At 43.1% G+C, this 19753-nt stretch overlaps 3 protein-coding genes across 3 annotated transcripts; all 3 read left to right on the plus strand.

Moving 5' to 3' along the window:
- The first annotated feature begins 1503 nt into the window (after window positions 1-1503).
- LOC108602193 (caspase-7) lies at window positions 1504-2812 on the plus strand. Its single transcript, XM_017990241.1, has 4 exons — window positions 1504-1850; window positions 1917-1999; window positions 2055-2304; window positions 2361-2812. The coding sequence occupies exons 1-4, from the start codon at window positions 1520-1522 to the stop codon at window positions 2621-2623; spliced, it is 927 nt and encodes a 308-aa protein (XP_017845730.1). The 5' UTR covers window positions 1504-1519; the 3' UTR covers window positions 2624-2812.
- A 159-nt stretch (window positions 2813-2971) lies between these two features.
- On the plus strand, window positions 2972-4264 carry LOC108602669 (putative gustatory receptor 89a). The gene is made up of 2 exons (XM_017990814.1): window positions 2972-3877; window positions 3929-4264. Exons 1-2 carry the CDS (start codon window positions 2972-2974, stop codon window positions 4097-4099), a joined length of 1077 nt encoding a protein of 358 aa, XP_017846303.1. The 3' UTR covers window positions 4100-4264.
- Window positions 4265-5652: 1388 nt separating this feature from the next.
- Window positions 5653-15485, plus strand: LOC108601360 (cadherin-89D). Its single transcript, XM_017989260.1, has 12 exons — window positions 5653-5713; window positions 7133-7452; window positions 7517-8226; window positions 8283-9243; window positions 10113-10285; window positions 10342-13485; window positions 13618-13686; window positions 13745-13984; window positions 14311-14610; window positions 14672-14815; window positions 14872-15078; window positions 15132-15485. The coding sequence occupies exons 1-12, from the start codon at window positions 5653-5655 to the stop codon at window positions 15448-15450; spliced, it is 6648 nt and encodes a 2215-aa protein (XP_017844749.1). The 3' UTR covers window positions 15451-15485.
- The last annotated feature ends 4268 nt before the right edge of the window (window positions 15486-19753 follow it).

Consider the following 19753-nt stretch of genomic DNA (forward strand, 5'->3'; position numbering starts at 1 on the left):
GTAGACTGAACTGCACGTTGCGTTGCTAAAGTAACGCTACATTTAGAACTACAGGGTTGTTCGCAAGGCACAGTGGTGCGCATACGTATAATTTAATGCAATAACTTTATATGATAACTATATTCATATTGCCTAAATGTTTAAATTATAAATATTATGCATTAACTATTTATAATCAGCAATACAAGAACTGAAACCATTAACAATGCTCAGTGTTCATTGCGATTGAGTTTGTTTCGGCGGCGCCGTTGGCGGCAGAGAGAACTGGCTTACGCCGTTATGTGTCGGCGGCCGGCAGCGTATGCAGTTATTAAATCAAATTTTCCTTTTTGACTTTAAAAAATATATCATTTGAAACTGTCATTTTTTATAGACTTTGGTTTTCAATACCAACGAGTAATTTATTATTTAAAGAGTGTCACTTTAAACGCAATATATCAATTTTATTTATTAAATAAATTATTTTAAAGCTGTTCAAAAGGAATTTTTAAGGCGCCGTCTCGCCGTTTTCTTCATTGTTTGGCGGCGGCTCGTCAGTAAAGTCAAAAATTGGCGGCGTGGCTCAGCGGGCTATACATATACTATGTATGTATGTATGTAGCAACAACTGTGTGTGCGCTACATAAACATTAATTGCTTAATATGCAAACTTATTAGTAGATTAAATTAGTAAAGAATTCTTGTTGAGCCATATCAAAACATTCCGCAACATATCAAACTTTAATTAGCCGGGCAGTAGCATTATCTGTATGGCTATGTTTCAATTGCCACGCGTTCCGCTCTCGCAATGTTAGGTCGCTCTCTTAGGCGCCCACGCAATTCGTTGCTCTTAAGCCGCCGCTCTGAGTATTTTGCTTGCAACTCCAACGGTTTGGTTTGTTGCGTAGCAAGTACAGTGGATACTGTGGATGCTACTCTTTGGGTGCCATACTCATTTCCGGTTTCCGTTGCTTTGTGTGCGTGTAAAATTTGAATTGCGTTGCAAAAGTTTGACGCCCTGTGACTTTAGCGAGTATAATAATGTTTTTACAGCTTGTACATTTTGCGTATTGCGATTGCGAATTATAGAAAACACATTAATAGTACTGAAACGGATGTTTGTAATTTCCACAAGCAACGACGACGACGTCACTCGAATTTGGGGGAGCCCTAAGTTATGGCGCGCGCTCTGACTTTGACAGCTGAGGGGAGCGTTTGTTGATGGTGTGATTTGTCCTTTTTGTGGGCGTGATTTGTCGCCCAAATCGAATTGTCTTGTGCTGAAACTGAAAACTCATTTTATTAGCTGCCAATTGCCGGCAATAAACTGAACTTCCCTTGGAGCAGGCTAATCAACGACTAGACAGGCACAAAAATGTCAACGAAAAAAAAGCGAAAGAGAGTGTGAGTGAGATAGCGCAACTGATAATGAAGCTGCATTGATAAGATAAAACCAGCTGACAGGCATAAGCTTAACACGCTGCGAGCTTTTTCGCATTTGATATTTTTGGTATTAGTCACAAGTTGGTTAACTAGCAACATGGACGAGACGGACTTTTCGCTTTTCGGCAAGAAGAACAAGCACAAGAAAGACAAAGCGGATGCGACACAAACCGCCCGCACGCCCACCTCCGAGGCGGATCTGAAGCGCATCATCATCTCCCGCCCCACCAGCGATGACACCTACGAGAACTGCCAGCGCGCAGGCATTGCCATCATACTGAATCACAAGGATGTCAAGGGACAAAAGCAGCGAGTGGGCACCGAACGCGATCGCGATGATGTGCAGCGAAGTCTGCAAGCTTATGGCTTCGATGTGCGTCCCTATAATGATCTAAGCTTTGCTGAAATCAACGATTTGCTCAAAGAGGGTGAGTAATTGTTTATAAAGTAAACAAAGAGTGATTGCTATAACTAATTTATGATCTTTTGTTTAGTGGCACGTGAAGATCATAGCCAGAACGATTGCTTTGCGCTCGTTGTCATGTCTCACGGCTCAGAGGGCAAGGTCTATGCCAAAGTAAGAGCTTTAAGCGAATTACACAAGTTGCGTTAAATGTGAAATATTATTGCAGGATATGTCATATCCAGTGGAGCGTCTGTGGAATCCTTTTCTAGGCGACAGCTGTAAGTCGCTGGTGAACAAGCCAAAGCTTTTCTTTATACAAGCCTGTCGTGGAGAGAACTTGGAAAAGGCTGTGGAGTTTACAACATTCTCGGTCATGACACGCGATCTGGGTCCAGCGCCTGCAGAGAAGCCACAGCATATAACCTATGCCATACCCAGCACAGCAGACATGCTGGTGTTTTACTCCACCTTTGATAGTAAGTAGCACTTATATATTAAATATAACAACTAATTAAATTGTCAATCCCAACAGAATACTTTTCATTTCGCAATGTGGATGATGGCTCCTGGTTTATTCAAAGCTTGTGCCGCGTGCTGGATGAAGCAGCTGCCAATGAGGCAAGTCAAGCTCAGGGCATGGACATGCTGCGCTTGTGTACCGCTGTAAATAGAAAAGTGGCCTATGAGTATCAATCCAATACCAAAAACGAAGCGCTCAACCAAATGAAGGAAATGCCAAACTTTCTATGCACTCTAACCAAAACTTTTGCATTGCGCGTTAAACCTAAAAACTAAATGCAGCTGCTTGAGTCAGTCGTTGGTTATATACAGTAAACACTCACTAAGCGCCACTTGTAGCAACTGCTGTGCTGCGTGTAAATTATTTATAAGCTTATGCCATGTTTTTGCATTTGAAATTATTTGCTGTACAGCGCGATTTGTGTTAATAATAATGTTTGCCACTGCATTCGGCGCTATCTGTAACTATCGATCGTGTTTTGGCACTTATCTACAATTGCTCTAATTCCCTCTGGGCTAGATAACAAGCACATATACAACTATTTCTACATAAACTATAACAATAACTGCTATAGATAGCTACAGTTGTTTATATTACAAGCTTTTGCTTTAGTTGCCTTGAACATGCCACGCTTGCCACACATTGGCGCTTTGCAGTTGTTGCTGCGGCAATGGCAGCTTCTCACACTGGCGCCCATTAGCTATGCGCGTGGGCGTGGCGCACGCTGCAGCCGCCTGGTGACCACAAGCGCTGCAATCAAGTGGCTGATACTGCTGGCGCTCTCCCCGCTGTTGCTGCAACAAAGTGTGTCCTTGTACGAGGCCACCAACGTGCAACATTCGTCGCTCTTCAGACACATAGCTCTGGGCACAATGGCTGGCGATTTGGGAATCTCGTTGGCGCTGCTGGGCGCGCACTTGTGGCAACGTCAACGCTTGGCCAAGTTGATCAACAGCTTGGTGAAGCTGCAACAACGTGTTGGGCTTGGCTGGTGTGCCACGCTGCTGCTCTGGGCCAAAATGTTGCTATCGCTATATGAGCTGCTCTGCAATGTGCCGTTCTTGCAACAAAATGCCGCACGTCTGCCTTGGCTGCAACTGTTGGCCTACAGCGTGCAGTTGTATGTGCAACACGTGAGCAGCGTCTTTGGCAATGGCATCTTTGGCGCGCTGCTGCTGCTGCTGACGCATATACGACAACTGCAACATGAGTTGCAAGTGCAACGCTGCTGGCAACGCGAGCAACATTTGCTGCGTATTTTCGAGCAATTTGTCTCCGTTTTTCAGCCTGGCATGCTGCTGCTAGTGCTGGGCAGCTTCATCAACATCCTGGCCAATATGTATGCCTATATGTCGTACTTTGTGGCTCAACACGGCGTGCCGCTGACTATATCGAACTATTGCCTGATTGTTGCAATACAACTATATGCGCTTATATTGGTCGCCTATGTCTGCCAGCTGCAGCATCAACGTCTGCGCAGTCGCTGCTTGGAGCTGTACTATGTGCCTGCAACTATGAATGCCCAACAGGTAAGTTTTCCATAAAGAATTAAATTGTTATTAAAATTGTTGCTTCTGCAGGCAGCGTTGCCGACTAAAACGCTCAGCTGGCCGCTGCTTAAGCCGCATTTGAAATTCTCAATACTTGGCCTCTTTGAGCTGGATAATGCCTTTTGGTTGTTTCTCGTCTCCTATGCCGTCAATTTTATTGTCATCATCTTGCAATTCACGCTGGAGAATATGAAACGTTAAACGGTTTTTTTTTTCAAAGCATAAACAGCTGCGCTTAGGTTTGTGTCAGCGCTAAACAGTTACAGCAGCCCTGTTGCGTTTATCGATAGCTAGCGCTGCCTGCTGCTAACAGCTGTGCGATATTTTTCGTTATAAGTGTTGACAGTTTGAATTTAAAACAATGCATTGGGCAATTTAATTTGTATACGTTTATTAAAAAAATAAATGAAAGCTGCACTGCTTACGACAGCCAAGCTGAAAGCTAATTTGTTCTTCTTGGCTGGCGAATTTCAAATTACATCACTTTTAATGAAATCAATATAAAACAGTTGCTGGCGAATTTGAGCAACGCGCCTTTTGTTATGCATAAATTGCAAATTAGCATATAAACAAATTAGCTTTAGCTTGGGCTAATGCAAAATTTAAAATTTCTTCCTGCTTTCACTTATTGGGGCTAGAGAACTGGTGTGGCTGCCCTCGTTATTAGCATTAGCATAGCTTAAGTACAGAAGCCTTCGCACGCGTCAATTTTCCAGCCCGCTGATTGTCTTAGTGGCTGACTGAACGTTCAGACCAACTCCACTCAGGTGTTATGTAAAGGCTATTAATGCAGCAGCGACGCCAGTAGCAGCAATAGCAGCGGCAGCAACAGCAGCAGCAGCAAATGCAGTTTGGGGCAGGCCTGGCTACATTCTTTTTTATAAGCAACCGTTAAGACGCTTTTGTGGCAGTGGCAACAAAAGTCCATTGAGCTTGCCTCGTCGCAACTTGTATTCATCGATGGGCAGCTTAACGCATTTGTAGCCAGAGATTTGTTTTGTTGTAAGGTCTCTAACCTGGAAAAATAACACATATAAAGTAAGGGAATGGGAAATTGTTGCTCTTTTCTTTGCTCTTGCCTTTAGTTGCGTGTTTATGCTTTATGCTAATAAGTTTGCTGTTTATTGTTTTTTATTGCTACAAAGCAGCAAAGCCTCTAATGCTTTTGTTGTTGTTGTTGTTATTTCTTTTCTGCTGCTGTTGCTGCTTTGGCTTGCATTCCGTTGAATTAACTTTTGATTTTGATTTGAAATTAGTCTATAAACAAAAGCTACCAACGGTTGATTTTGGAGACAACTCATCATCATCAGCTGAGGCTTTTAAAAACGAAAAAAAAATAACAGCACTAGCTACAAACTATTGACCTAGACAAAGATACGAGCCACCCGCTGCTAGCTGCAGCATTTTCATTTTCCTGCCACTTGTTGCAAGCTAGAGAAAGAAGCAAGCAAAGAAAACTAGTCGCATCATAAGTGTGCCTAGCTTGGCTTAACTTGGCTCGACTTGGCTTTGACTTGGTTACAATTGTGGTTGGGGCGCATCAGTCAGTTGGTCGTGAAGTCTGTGGCTCGTCGGTTCGACGCGGCAGCTGGTGCGCAATGTGAAAGTCGGCAAAACAATTCGAAAACTTAAAATCGCAAAACGCAAACCGAAAACTCAAAACCGAAACGCAGGATTAGCCAAAAAGCAAACGCGTTTATTATTTTTAGGATATGTGTGCTACAAAAATGTGCAAATTTCTGGCAGTCAGCAACATGTTGCTGCTGCTGTTGTTGCCTGCTGGCAGCAATGCGGCTCAAAGTGGCATGGTGCAAGGCAAGTTGGATAGCCTAAAGTTGTTTTAGCCTTATTAATGAGCGCCTGTCTGTGTGTGTGTGTGTGTGTGTGTGTGTTTATGTGTTAAGTTGATTTGTCGTCTCAATTTTTTATTGCAACTTGTTTTTGACTGCAACCGTTAAATAACCCCGATTTAAATTTACATACGCGTCCGTCTTTATCTATGTATGTCTCTCTTTTCTCTATGAAGTGCAAGAGTGAACGTCGATCATTTGCACAATAATAAACGCTGCCAATCAGCGCGCAGTGTACCAATTGGCAAATTTATTGTTGTCACGGTTGCTGTTGTTGTTGATGCAACAGCAACCTATTTAGCAGCGGCAGAGGCAGGAGTGTGCGGCTTAAACACCTTGCGCGCTTTTACATTGAAAGAGAGACGCAAACAAGTTGTGGAGTGCCGCAATGTTCTAATTAAATGTTAATTTGTGTGTGCTTGTCTTAATAAAACGCTGACCGCTTGAACTTAATGTTTAAAGTGGTCCCCAAGTGTCTGGCGCTGTGAACAACATTTAATTTTTTAAATAGTTTGTGTGTCTCTGTGTTTTATGTGCAGTGGGACAGTTAGTTTAAAAACTGGTAACAAATTTACTTAGAATGCAGTCGAATCTTAGCTTAACTGCACTTCCGGTTTGCTGTGGCACAATTGTAGTTGTAGTGTTGCTGCCACAAAGGTTCACACCGCCGCGAGCTAGAAACTGCAAGTAAATAGAAACTGCAATTGCAAATCTAATATGAAATAAGACCAACTGTAACAACAGCAACTAAAACAATAAGCTAAAGCCCAAGCACACAGATTTCACTTTAACAACAACAACAACCACAAAAGCAACGCAGAGACAAAAGACAAGACACAATGTTAGTTGCATGCGCTGTGCCCAAAACAAAAAAATAAAATCAACAGCAACAACAACAACAACGACGACGACAACAAATGTGCCCACAGATAAGTGTCAGTCAGTCAGGCAGACAATCAGTCAGTGGAGCAACCAAAACTTTGACTTGACAATGCAACGTCTGCCTGCCTGCCACATTTGGCTGCAACTTGTGCATAGCCCTAAAAAGGCAGCAACAACAACCATCGAGAAAAACAAACTAAATAAATAAAAAAAATTGGCTAATTATGTCATGAGGGTGGGAACTGTAACGCCCAGACAAGCTGCAAGCAGCAAAGCGTGTTGCAACTTGGGTGGGGGCACGCGACAAACGTAGAAAGTTAGTTTTTTTTTTTTCGGTTAACAATTGCAACTGCCACTCAAGCGCCAACTACTACCCCAACAACAATTCGCTTCGCACGTTGCAGAGATTTTCAATTGTAGTTTCTTTTGGGTTCTCAGGGGAAAACTCTGTGTAAATAATTTGTCACTCTAAAGTCTAAACCGTAACTGTTCCACTTTATAGCAAACTCTGGCGGCTGCACATTTCACTCGCTCGACGGCGTTGCGTCCGAAAGCGAAGGTGTGCGCTTCATCCGACTGCGCGAAGATGCGCAGGTGGGCAAGGAAATACTCAGACTCCAAGCGTATCCACGTAGCAGTGTGGCGCTTAAAGGCGCCGATCCCAGCGGCGATCACAAGTACTTTAATCTAACGGAATATAATGCAACCACATTGGTCATTAGTCTGGCGCGTTCTTTGGAGCGTCTCGTTGATCGCGATGTGCCACGCAATCTGCTGAAGTTTCGCATACTCTGCGCTGGCAAAAATGAAAAGTTGGAAGAGGTTAGCCTACGCTAATATAAGTTGATAATAAGTTGCTTATTTGTTTATTTTGTGGGGCACACAGGGCAGCTTTCTTTCGATCACAGTTTACATTGAAGATGTCAATGACAATGCGCCTGAATTTCTCAATGTGCCCTATGTTGTGGATGTGGACGAGAATACGCCTGTGGAGAGCATTATCTTTGAGGGCGTGCAAGCCTTTGATCGCGACAAGCCCAACACACCCAATTCCGAGGTGCACTTCAGCATGTCCACGGTGCCGGAGCAACTTGCAGCAGATGGCAGACCTTACTTTGCTCTAAAGAGTCCGCATCGTCCGCTGCTTATACTCAAGCGTGAGCTGGACTTTGACAATGGCATCAGGCAGTTCAAGCTGCCCATATTTGCTTGGGATCGCGGCACGCCCGCTAATCAGGCAAATACAACAATTATCATCAATGTGCGTGATGTGGACGACTTGCCGCCAAAGTTTACTGAGGGCGTCTATCGCACTCGCATCAATGAGTTCTATCCCATGACTGGCGCTCCCATTCGCATACCGCTCTACTTTGCTCCTCCCATTATGGCCTTTGATCAGGACTCACTAAATGCTACGCTCGTCTATGATATTATCTCTGGCAATGAGCGTCAATTGTTCAGAGTTAATCCACACAATGGGGTTATGTATTTGCAAAAAGAGATTGATCTGGAGGAGGAGAGCTTGCCGGGCAATACATTTGTCGTGCAACTAGAGGCTAGACAAAAGGATAATCCTCTAAAGAAAGCGCTTGCTCGGTAAGCATTGCTCCAGCTCTAACTTAAATTAAGTTAATCACATTTGTTATTCACAGCATCGAAGTGGAAGTTCTCGATCTAAATGACAACGTGCCTGAGTTTGAAGCCGACTTCTATAACATTTCCATTGTCGAGAATCTGCCCACAGGCTTTAGCGTACTCCAAGTCAATGCCATTGATCGCGACCAGGGCGAGAACTCTGAGTTTCTATATAATTTAGTTGAAAACAAAAGCGCTGCTGGTGCCTTTCGCATTGATTCACGCTCGGGTTGGATAACAGTGCGAGATGATCGCTTGCTCGATCGCGAGCAGCGTCGCGCTATACAGCTAAAGGTTGAAGCGCTGGAGCGCAATCCTTCCTATCTGGATGACAAGCATCTAAAGAAGCCTGGTCCCAGCCATGTTCAAGTGGAGATTACGCTGCTTGACAGCAACGACAACAATCCCAAGTTTGATCATGGCAATCTCTATGAGTTCAAAGTGCCCATCACAGCTGCAGTGGGCACCAAGATTGGTCGCGTTTCAGCGCATGATCCAGACGAGGGCCCCAATGGGCAGCTGCTCTACGATCTGCAGCGTCCTAAGGGCAGCGGCTATATACCCTTTCGACTGGACAACAAAAACGGCACCATTTATGTGTCTGGACCGCTCAGGCGTGGACGCATTGCTGTCTTTGTCGAAGCCAGCGATCAGCCCACAAATCCCTCAGAGCGTCGCTTCTCGCTGGCAGTGATCACTATAGAAGTTTATGCTACCATCGATGATCAGGCCATTGATTTTGTGGGCGCGCCCTATGAGTTTTGGGTGGGCGCCAATACACCGCTGGGCACTTCGGTGGGTCAAGTGCGCACCACTTTGATATACGATGGCGAGGATGAGATTATGTATGATCTGCTGCATACATATTCGGAAGGCGTGCCATTTGCCATTGAAGAGCGTTCGGGCATTATCACAGTCATCAGAGAATTGGCAGAGTTCAAGCGACCGATTTATCAGTTTGAAGCTGTGGCTAACTATGTAAGTTGATTGATTGAATTGTTTAAAAATTATATGATACATACATTCAAAGTAAAAGTGAGGATTAGAAATATTTGATTGAATTATTAGACACATTTTCATAAAACTAATTTACGAATCAATAATTAAGTTATACTTGAAGCCAGAGCATTTTTTAATGGGTTGGCGCGTAAACTCAAGATTGTGATATTGAATAGCTGACTGTATAGCTAAGACTAAGGGCAGTCTTAGTTTCTGAGTGAAAACAAAGCCCATCGCCCTCATCTTACGATGGGCGCTCTCTAAGCAACAAAGCAGTAACGCTCTGGTTCAGTTGCAGCAGCTCAGAGCGATGGAGCGCATACAAATGAAAGATGAGAGCAGCGCTGCCTGTCATGGTTAGGGGATTGGCATTGGCTGTCACTCACGCTCTCTGAAGGGCTTGCGCTCCCATCTTTTATTACTGTATGGGAGACTAGCAGGTCAGGCTGCAAGCGAGAAGCCACAGCCAGGTCAGTTGTTCTTGAGCTGTTGGCGCTTAAACAAGCAGAGAGCGCTGCCAGTTGCTAAAATAATAATAATAAACAGTTCATTTTTTACACATTTACTTATGAACAATATATATGTTTAATAATATTATCTCTTGAGCTAATTTGAGCAAGTTAGTCTAGATTATAAATATTGCTTGTTTACTTTGGTTTAACTTTCGGCTTGAGCGCCCCAAAATAAATAGCAATAATATAAAGAGCTCTAAGGCAGAATGAAAAGATATATGTAAGCTGCTGTTATATATGTTTTAGCAAATTTATTTTCAATTTAGCGCCACAATTAGTCTTTAATGCTATTTGTATAATAATTTTAATAACATTTATTTATTTATATCATTTCAGCTGTTTGCCAACACAAATCAAACGCTGCTCATGTCGCGATCCTCAAGTGCTACACAGCTGACTACAATAGCCTCGCCGGAGCTTAATGATGAAGGCGTGCTCATAACCAATCTAACCATACACATAGTCAACAAACCAGAGCCTGAGAAGGTGCCGCTAAGACCTGTCATCGAGTAAGTGGAGCTGCTGTTACCTAGTTTATTATTAATGCTATTTTATTTATTTGCAGAGAAATCAACATGAACATCATCAACTTTCATGTAGAGGAGAATCTGGTGGGCGGCATTATAGGTCAGCTGATGTACAAGAACGCTTTGAATGTAGCCAATAATGAGCTGGGCAGCTATCGTCAGCTGACTACAGCAGTGAGCAGCTCGACAAGTGGCAGCGGCAGTGGCAGCAACAATTTAACGCTGGGCAGTCGCTTTCGCAGTCGCAATCGAAATCACAGCCGCAGTCGCAGCGCCAAGTCAAAGCGTCGACTACCGCGACGTTTGGTGGGCGATGCGAATATAAAGCTGCGCTATATTATAGCAAATCAGCAGGAAGTGGTGAACAAGATAACCATTACAGAGGATGGCACGCTGCTGACGCTTATAGGACTCGATCGCGAGCAACAGGCGAGCTATGAGCTGACGGTTATAGTGGAGTACAGCACGGGTCTGGTGAGTGGCGCTGGCATTTATCAGGTGAACATTAAGGTGGACGATGTTAATGACAATGCGCCCAAGTTTAATGCGCTGACCTATGTGGGACTGATTAATGAAAACTGCGCTGTGGGCACAGAGCTGTCGCTGAATCAGGCAATACAAATTCTGGATGCGGATGAGGGCGTCAATGCGCAGTTTCGTGTGCAGCTGCAAGGCGACTACAGCGATCAGTTTAGCATAGAGTTTGTTAATGCCAGCAGCAGCGCCAGCAGCAGTACAGGTGCATTCAATATATTCAATCTGACCGATCAGTGGAATGATGAGTTTAAATATCAAGAGCTGCATGCAAGTTTTATGCAGTCAAACTTCAAGCTGAGCGCTGGGCCTTACTTTAAAGTAAGTTATACAGGCAAGCGTGGCTTGGATCGCGAAAAACAGCAGCTATATAATCTGAAGATTATAGCTACCGATACAGGTGGTCTAACAGGCTATGCGCATCTAACTATCTTAGTCGCTGATGTTAATGACAATGGACCTATGTTTGAGCGCATTTCGGTGTTCAAGGACTCACGCGTTGAAATACGCGAGTATAATACAGACATGGAGATTTACTTTGTGGAAAGCAGCAATGGCATGCAACTGCCACCAGCAGCAACTGCGGCAGCAACTGTAATGCTTGCACCACCGCCTTATCATATACCCGGCTCACCCAGACTGCATATGGATAGAGATGGCGACAAGAAGAGTTTGCATATTGCGCCACGCACTAAAACACGCAGACGCTTGGAACGCGCGCTGGGCTACAAGTGTCCGCTGTTTGCCATTTATGAGGATACGCCAGTGGGCAGCAAGCTGTTGCAGCTAAGCGCCAGTGATGAGGACTTTGGACGCAATGCGCAGCTGCACTACGAGCTGAGCGGTGAGCAGCTGGAGCGTGCGCCAGGCACGCCCATGCTAAAGTTGCCAGCAGTCCGACATTTTCACATAGATAAGCTGAGCGGCGAGTTATCGGTTAATTATCCTTTGGCTGCCAATGTGGAAATATGGCTTAATCTAAGCGTTACCGATATAGATGGACTTAAGGACACCACCTGCCTGCGCTTTACGGTCATTGATGTTAACAATCATGTGCCTGCTTTTAAGAAAAGCTGGTACAGCTTTGATACAGCCGAGGGCGATTATAAGGACAGCGTGCTGGGCCAGGTGCTGGCTATGGACATGGACTATGGCGAGAATGCCAACATTAGCTACAGCTTGAGTGATGCGCAGCTGCCGTTTAGCATTAAGCCCAGCTCGGGTGTGCTGAAGATTCATGGACAGCTCGATCGTGAGCTGCGCTCCAAGTACAATTTCCAGGTGATTGCCAGCGATAATGCGCCGCCTGCGCAGCGTCTGTCGAGCAGCGTCGATGTGGAAATCAATGTGCTGGATGTGAATGACAATCGTCCTGAGTTCATAGGCTATGATGATCAAACGCTGGCATCCAAGTACATAGCTGATGTGCCCGATCGGGGCCTAATGCTGCCCATATACAAAGCTTATTTGGATCGCAGCACTTTGCCTGGCATGTTTGTCAAGCAGGTGGCTGCTATAGACAAGGATTATGTTGGCAATGGCAATGGTCTGGTGCTTTACTCCATACTGCATCAGGAGTTGCATGCGCCAGTGTTCCAGATAGACTCACGCGACGGCACCATTAGCACTATATCCAGCATACGCGGCTACAATGATTATGAGCATCTAAACGTTTCAGTTATAGCTTCTGATCTGGGCAGTCCTTCGCTATCGGCCACAGCTGTCGTGCTCATCAATCTGCAAGGTCAGGCAGTCACTGAGCCTACGCTGCCGCCCACCAGCAAGCCAGAGCCTCCAAGCAACATCAGCATCTTCCAGCATGCCTACTATGATGTTCAGCTAACTGAAAACAACGAAGCGCCGCTTGAGGTTATGCGTCTGAATCTTACAGCTGGCATTAATCCAGAGCTCTATCGCTGGTCGCTGTGGCTGGAAGAAGGCCTGGATGAGTCGGATGCACATCCTCCGTTTGAATACGATGCCAAGAACATGCTGCTCTATGCGCTCAAGTGCTTCGATCGCGAGCACATCTCACGCTATCAGCTGCGCGTGCGTGCGGATCGGCTCAGTCTCACGCGTGAGGCACGCAACTACGCGAGGGTAGCTTATCCCGTGCTGGATGAGCGTGTCGAAGGTCTAAGCGCCAACGAGTGCCGTATACTTGTGCGCATTGCCGATGAGAATGACAATGCGCCCAAGTTTCGTGGCAACGGTCAGCCCATTGTTGCTGTTGTGCCACGCAGCGCCAGCTTTGGTTATCCCGTCACACGTGTGCATGCCTCCGATGCGGATGAGGGCTTGAATGCAGAAATACGTTACCGCTTGCTGAATGAACCCACACGGCTATTTGGCATTGATGAGCTCTCGGGCAATATCAGACTGCTGAGCGATCTGCCGCTGGATGAGCGCATCTATGGCTTTGATGTCAAGGCTACAGATCGCATGGGCGCTGATGATGGGCGCAGCGGCATAGTCAATGTATTTGTTTACATTATAGACGAAGCCAAGCAGGTGCGACTGGTTGTTGCCGGCGAGCCCGTCGAAGTGGAGCAACGCATTGATGGCTTAATGGAAGCGCTAAGCGGCGCCATAGGCAAAGAAGTGCGCGTGCGTCTGCTGGAGCCAAACTCAGCGAATCTGGAAGCAGCGTAAGTGGCAGCACACTAATTAATCTTAAGCTATTTGATATTTATTTATCAATTCATTTTCCTAATTGACTTTCATATTCATCTTTAAGTTTCTTTTAAATGTTTGTTTATTTTATGCTAATTTTTTTGCAGCACCAATGCCTATATCTATGCCATAGATCCGCATAGCAATGCCATTGTGGAAATGGAGCAGCTACAAGAGTAAGTGTACCCACTAGTAATTCTGGAATGCAAATTTAACATATTGCTCTATTTAAAGCGCCTTGGCTGGTCTGCAACTCGACGCACTGCAGCTGCAACATCTTCAACTCGATGGCATTAAGAGCATGCCACGCATTATTGAGCTGGCTGAATTTGGGCAGGCGCCACGCCCACACACACACGCCTCTGCCAGCAGCTTTATGGGCGGCCTGGAGTTTCTCACCATATTGCTGCTGGCCTTGATTGCCTTGGGCGCCATTCTGGCTGCCTGTTGCTATCTTTGTCTGCGACAAAAACGGTAACTTTAAAATGCAACTAAAAGACTTAAAACTCCACTTGTATTAGCCATAATATAATTTTACACACATGACAACAATAAATCATTAAGTAAAGTGCATAACTCAAGCGTCTTGTTGCTGCTGTTGTTGTTGTTGGGGCAAACTGGTTGCTGCTAAGTTGCTGCCAACACATAAAATTCTAACTGTAAACAAAAAACAAAAGCAAACACAACTAGAACAACAACAACAAACAGCAACAGTTGCTTTAGCTGTGCATTAGGCCTAATGACAATTTCTCAACTCTCTGTTGATTGACAATATTCTCAATCCTCTGCTACATTTGCAGCCAGCTTTGGTCGCAGCGCGACTTTGCCGCCTCGGAAGCCGGTTTAACCTATGCCATAGCCGGCATCAACAAGTCGCGTGCACAGCAGCGACGCCAGCATCAGCAGCGGCAGCACTGCAGCAAGGGCAGCAACAGCAGCCAGCGTCGTCCCCAAAGCGCCTTTCTGCCCGAGAGTGTCTGCTCCTCGGCGCAAACGCAGTCGACAGCGACGGCCACGGAGAAACTGGAGCAGCAGCTGCATCAGCATCATCAGCAGCAGGCGCTGGTCACACAGCAGCAACATCATCAGTATCTCAATGAGTAAGTCCAGCAAACTGGTTAAACTATATATGGACAGCTTTTCAAGTGTCGGCTTTTGCAGTCAGCAGCAACAGCAGCACAGCCAGCGCGAGTACATAGATGTGCCGTTGCCCAAGTCCATTGCCAAGGCAGCAGCTGCGGCAGCAACTGTTGCTGATGCGCCATTTGTGCTCAAATATAATGCCTGTCAGCCTGTTAACAATCTGTAAGCAGCTCGATTATATGCACATTAGAAATTAAATATTTTATTTTTATTGCCAGCAACAATTATGAAACTTCGCTGTTTTCGCTGCACTCGACGGGCCAGGACTCGGGCGTAGAGTTTCTCAGCAGTCGCGAGCTGTATGAAACCTCACCCGACTCCTTTCAGCACAGCAGCTCCAAGCGCATTAACAATCCAGAGCTGCTCTGTCCACGGCATGCCAAGGCTAAGCTCGAGCTGCGTCAGCATTCCCATACAGACAGCAGGTAAGTCCAATCAGAGAGTTTCGCATTATCAATTTAAATTATTCGCACTCAAGCGACACCTATGAGGATTCGCTGAAAACAGACGAGCCGCTGGTGGCGCACAATTGTCGCAGCCTCAGCTGTGATCATCGACAGCATCATCAACAGCATCCGCATTATCAGAATACGCGATTCGACAAGCGCAGCTCCTGTGTGCGTCATTCATTCTCTGGTGTCAAAGATGATCTGATGCAAAATTCACCGGAAATATCATTAAGGCCGCGTGGGCATGCTTTACGCAATTCCATGAATGATCTGGAGCAGCGTCTGCATAACCTGGAGCAATCGTTTCGACGTCCACTGGAGTTTAGTAAATCCAACTCATTGTTTTAGCTTTTAATTTCAACCAAGTGCAATGCTTAGTGTGTAGTTCCTTCATTTATAAGAGAACCAAGTGCAATAAAATAAGCTTTTTAATTTAACATAACAAACACTAAATTTATGCTATGATTCGGCTCAAGTTCATAGCAATTTTCAAATTAATAGACTGCATTTCAAATCAATTTTACAGCTGCCAGTCATTGACACACATATCAAAACGAAAAAATAAACACTTTCATTTAGGCATCGTCTGGGGCTTTGAATACTATGACATAATTTAAAAGAAATAAAACAAATTATTTTATTTGCTTTTATGCTGCCGCAAGCTGATAACGTAAAATTTTTATAAACATATGTAGAAACTATGATTTACACGTGCTAACAATTAATTAAATTATTCTTTTGAAATCACAAATATAAGTCAAAGAAATTGCGAGATAAACATCAATAGATAAATTTATTGCCTCGGTTGTGCATTTAACAATATGAAACCGGTTTTGCATATTTTTATTTAAAAAGTGTTTAGCTAATAAACTTTCAAAGTTAGTTAATCTTAAAGTTATATATTAGCGGTGCACGTTATTATGACTTCATTGGTATGTGTATGCACTAATGGCTGCATCTCTGGTTGATGTCACTGCTAACAACCAGAAGCTAAAGTCTGTTGCTGACTCTCGCCAATAGATGACGCCTCTGTGGTAACGCCGGCAAGTTCATTTGAGTATCTTTTAAAGTCTCATAAATAGATTTGTTGCGGCAGCCTGTAGTGATCCGTAAGATTTAAAAACTTCAGTAAGCGTAAAAATAAATATAAATATTTATAGTTACAGAACTTTAAATGCTGCTTAATAGCTTTCATTTAGACAAGATTAACATATAACTGCTTTTAAGAATTGAAAATCACAAGCATTCTAGCTGTGCCAAATCGGATATTAAAAGATTTTAGAACTATTTGTAAGCCAACACTTTTCAACACAGGCTGCTTTCCGAAATATCAATTCAAAACTTTCCCCAGCTCTAACCTTCATATAAAAATGTTCTTTCAAGCTAAATATAATCGCCTTGCACTAGTGAACGGAACAGTAGCACACGCTATGCCGCAGGAGTTACATCCTGTAAAGTATGAAAAGGCAAAAATAAAGTAATAAAGAAATCAAATTAAGCAAAAAAAGGAAAGCAGCCTGTGTGGCAGCCAACTGTCTTGATGAATTGCTCAACAGTTTTTGACTTTTACCAAAGATGTCACAACAATTTCTCCATTGTAATTAAAAGATTCTGGCTAATTGCTGCACGCAGGACCACACGGCAGGACAGCAAAAAATCCAAGTGTCATCGCATTGACATTTTGCAAACAAATCAATTATCTTTTTTACACATACATTACTTTTTAAATTTTTCTTTAAGCAATTTGTGTGTGTTTTTTTCACAATGTTGCTGTTGTCTGACTGATGGCTGCTTCCTTGCCAGGACAATTTTGCGCTGCGGCAGCTACTTCCTATTGCCTGTTTGTGCCCACATAGCACATAGCACTATTTGTGTGTGTGTTTGGTTTACCTTTGGCTGCAATTGAGCCAATTATGTCATCATTAGTTTTGATTAGTTTGTTTGGCTCATGTTGATGGGAAACTCTAGGGACAGACAAAAAGGCACTTCCGGGCCCACCACCTACTGTTTACCTATTTACCCTTGTTTGGGTTGTTTGCCAGCTGGGGCACTGTTGCTTGTGCTTGTGGTGTTGTTGCTTATGGTTTGATTTGAATGCAATTGCATAATAATGATGAACGTATTTTTCATTGCCACGGTCAGTTATAGATACAAAGACAGTCTAAGCTATAAAGTCACTGCAAAAAATATTTATACAGAGTAAAAAGCAGCGTTGAAATTACAGACTTTATTCTATAACAAAATAAATTGCACAACTTAAATAATGCTGACTATACTAAATAAACCAATAAAAATTTAAAATATCTGAATGCGATGTGAATTAAAATCAGTTAATAAATAAAAATTATATTTAATGAGCACATAATGATGATAATGATGATAAAGATGAAATAAAAATAAATTCAAATAATTGAATTTAAAGCAAAAAATTTATATTTTTTAAAATTAAACGCATATTGAGAACAGCAATTTCTTTTGTGTAGTTCTACACTTGTTTAAATTACAGTTTATTTTAGCTACTCTATGTAATATATTAAACTATATAAGCAGTCAAATCATCTACTAATTTCTTAAATTTTAAAATAAAATATTTTTGTGCTGTATTCAAAATGAAAAGAATTGTTATGCAAGCGAGATTAAATTGACAAGCAAAGTTGGCAGTTATCTTTAAAATTCTATGCTCTGTCTCACTGTCTATCGAAAGAATAACAGATTAGCAGGCTCAGCTTCAAACACATGTGTGTGTACGCATGTATGTGTGTGTGTAAGTGCTATCTGCATTACGTAGAGTTGTGCAAGTTGCGGCGTTAGGATTACTCTTCAAATTGCATACATTTGCGCATATGTGTGTGTGTGTGAGTTTTAGGAGATAATGTTGCACATACGCACTCATTAGCTGACCAAGATTAGGCTGCCAGACAATCGACTTATTAAGAGTGTTTATGCAGATAAACTCATCGTTTAGCGTGTGTCGGGACATACCCACTTTTCCGCCTAAGATTAGGCAGCGCTGGGGAAAATACGATCGGCTGAGCTGTGTTCGTGTGTGTGTGTGTGGTTGTCGTCCTGTACAAATATAATTAGCGGGAAAGTCTCATAAATAGAAATACCAGCCATAAGCACCACACACGTAGCGCTCCATTGAGATTTGTCTATTTTTTAGTGGAACTGCAACAACTTGTAACAAATTCATTGCATTATATAAATTTGTCTTTAGTTTGTTTTATAGGCTACCCCAATTGCATTGTGTGAAAGCATTTCCAGCGCAACCGCAAAACATGCTCGTAGGCCCGAAGAAAGCCAAACAAGAGCACTAGGGCTAGGCTCTAGGGCCAGACAGTGTGTCTGCTCTAGTGCTGCTGGCCAATAAATTTCCCAATTAAATGCCAACTCTGACACTTTGTATTGAATGTCAGCGCACACACACAGCGAGTTCCATGGCTGCGACTACTGCTGGCTGCTGCTGCCACTACCCCCTGCTAGCCCTTGGGTATGCCTGTATCTGCGCCTTTCTCTCTGTGTGTGTGTGTGTGTGTACGCATAGGGGTTGAGGGTTGCTGTTGTTGTTGCAGGGTTGTTTTAACTGGCGCTGTGAAAGGTAGCAGTTGACTCCATTTTTTTTTTTATTACTTTTTACGCACTGCTCTTCTTTTTTGCACTACTCATTGAATCTGTTGGCTATTGTTGCATTGCAAAAATGATTGCCCTGCATATTTCTCTATTAGTGGCACACACAGACGGAAAGTACATTTCAATTTTCACTCGCTGTGTGGCCAATCTACGGTTAGTTGGCAATTACCTTGTTGCGAAATATCCTAGACCTGAAGCTGGACCACCCGATGTCTCTTGTTTGGCCTTTTTGTGGTCATGAATGGCAGTTAGTGCTAGTGCCTCCTACGTGGGCAATTGTCTCAAGACGTCAGTGGGTTATTGATAGCCAAACTACTTTCTTGTTAGCCCTAGTGTCTCTGTCTTTCTATCGCTTTGTTGCTGCCACAATACAAATCTTGTTTAGTTTTATATCTACGCAATTATCTTTTTCCAATTTCAATTTAAATTTCGCAGAAATTGTCTTTTAAAGAATGAAAGTAGAGTGTCCTTAACTGAAACATTTTTTTATTTGAGCAAGAGTAACTATATTTCTGCTTGAAAATAGAAAAAAAAACAGCTCGTAAATGTTAGAAAGTTAGTTATGTGCAGTCTGTTAGATTTAAAAATTTTGTTAAATAAATTATAACAATTTTTATTTTATATTATACTATAACTCTAAAATATATTAATTATCAAGCCATACGAATCTAAATTTGCCATACTAATTATGTATCTTTAAATACTTAAAGCATAACCAATATTTTTTCTTTATTTCTTTAGACCACTATACTGAAATCCTTTCGCTTTAAAATTTATATTTCTTTTATATTTTCAATATTTGTGTTGTCACATGAAAAAAACGAGCGCTATTTGAATTCAAGGCTTTTATTGACTTACAGTCAACATTTCTAAAAGCCAATCAACAATTTCTTCAATTTATGTTTGCACATGGCTTATACTTGAACAAAAGCAAAATTGTCGCCTCCCCCATGTCCCATGTACATACTTATCAATGCAATGATTAACTTTATGTACATAGTCTAGTAGTCTTCCCACACTT

The sequence above is a fragment of the Drosophila busckii genome, chromosome 3R (genome assembly GCF_011750605.1).
Source record: "Drosophila busckii strain San Diego stock center, stock number 13000-0081.31 chromosome 3R, ASM1175060v1, whole genome shotgun sequence".
Taxonomy (NCBI): domain Eukaryota; kingdom Metazoa; phylum Arthropoda; class Insecta; order Diptera; family Drosophilidae; genus Drosophila; species Drosophila busckii.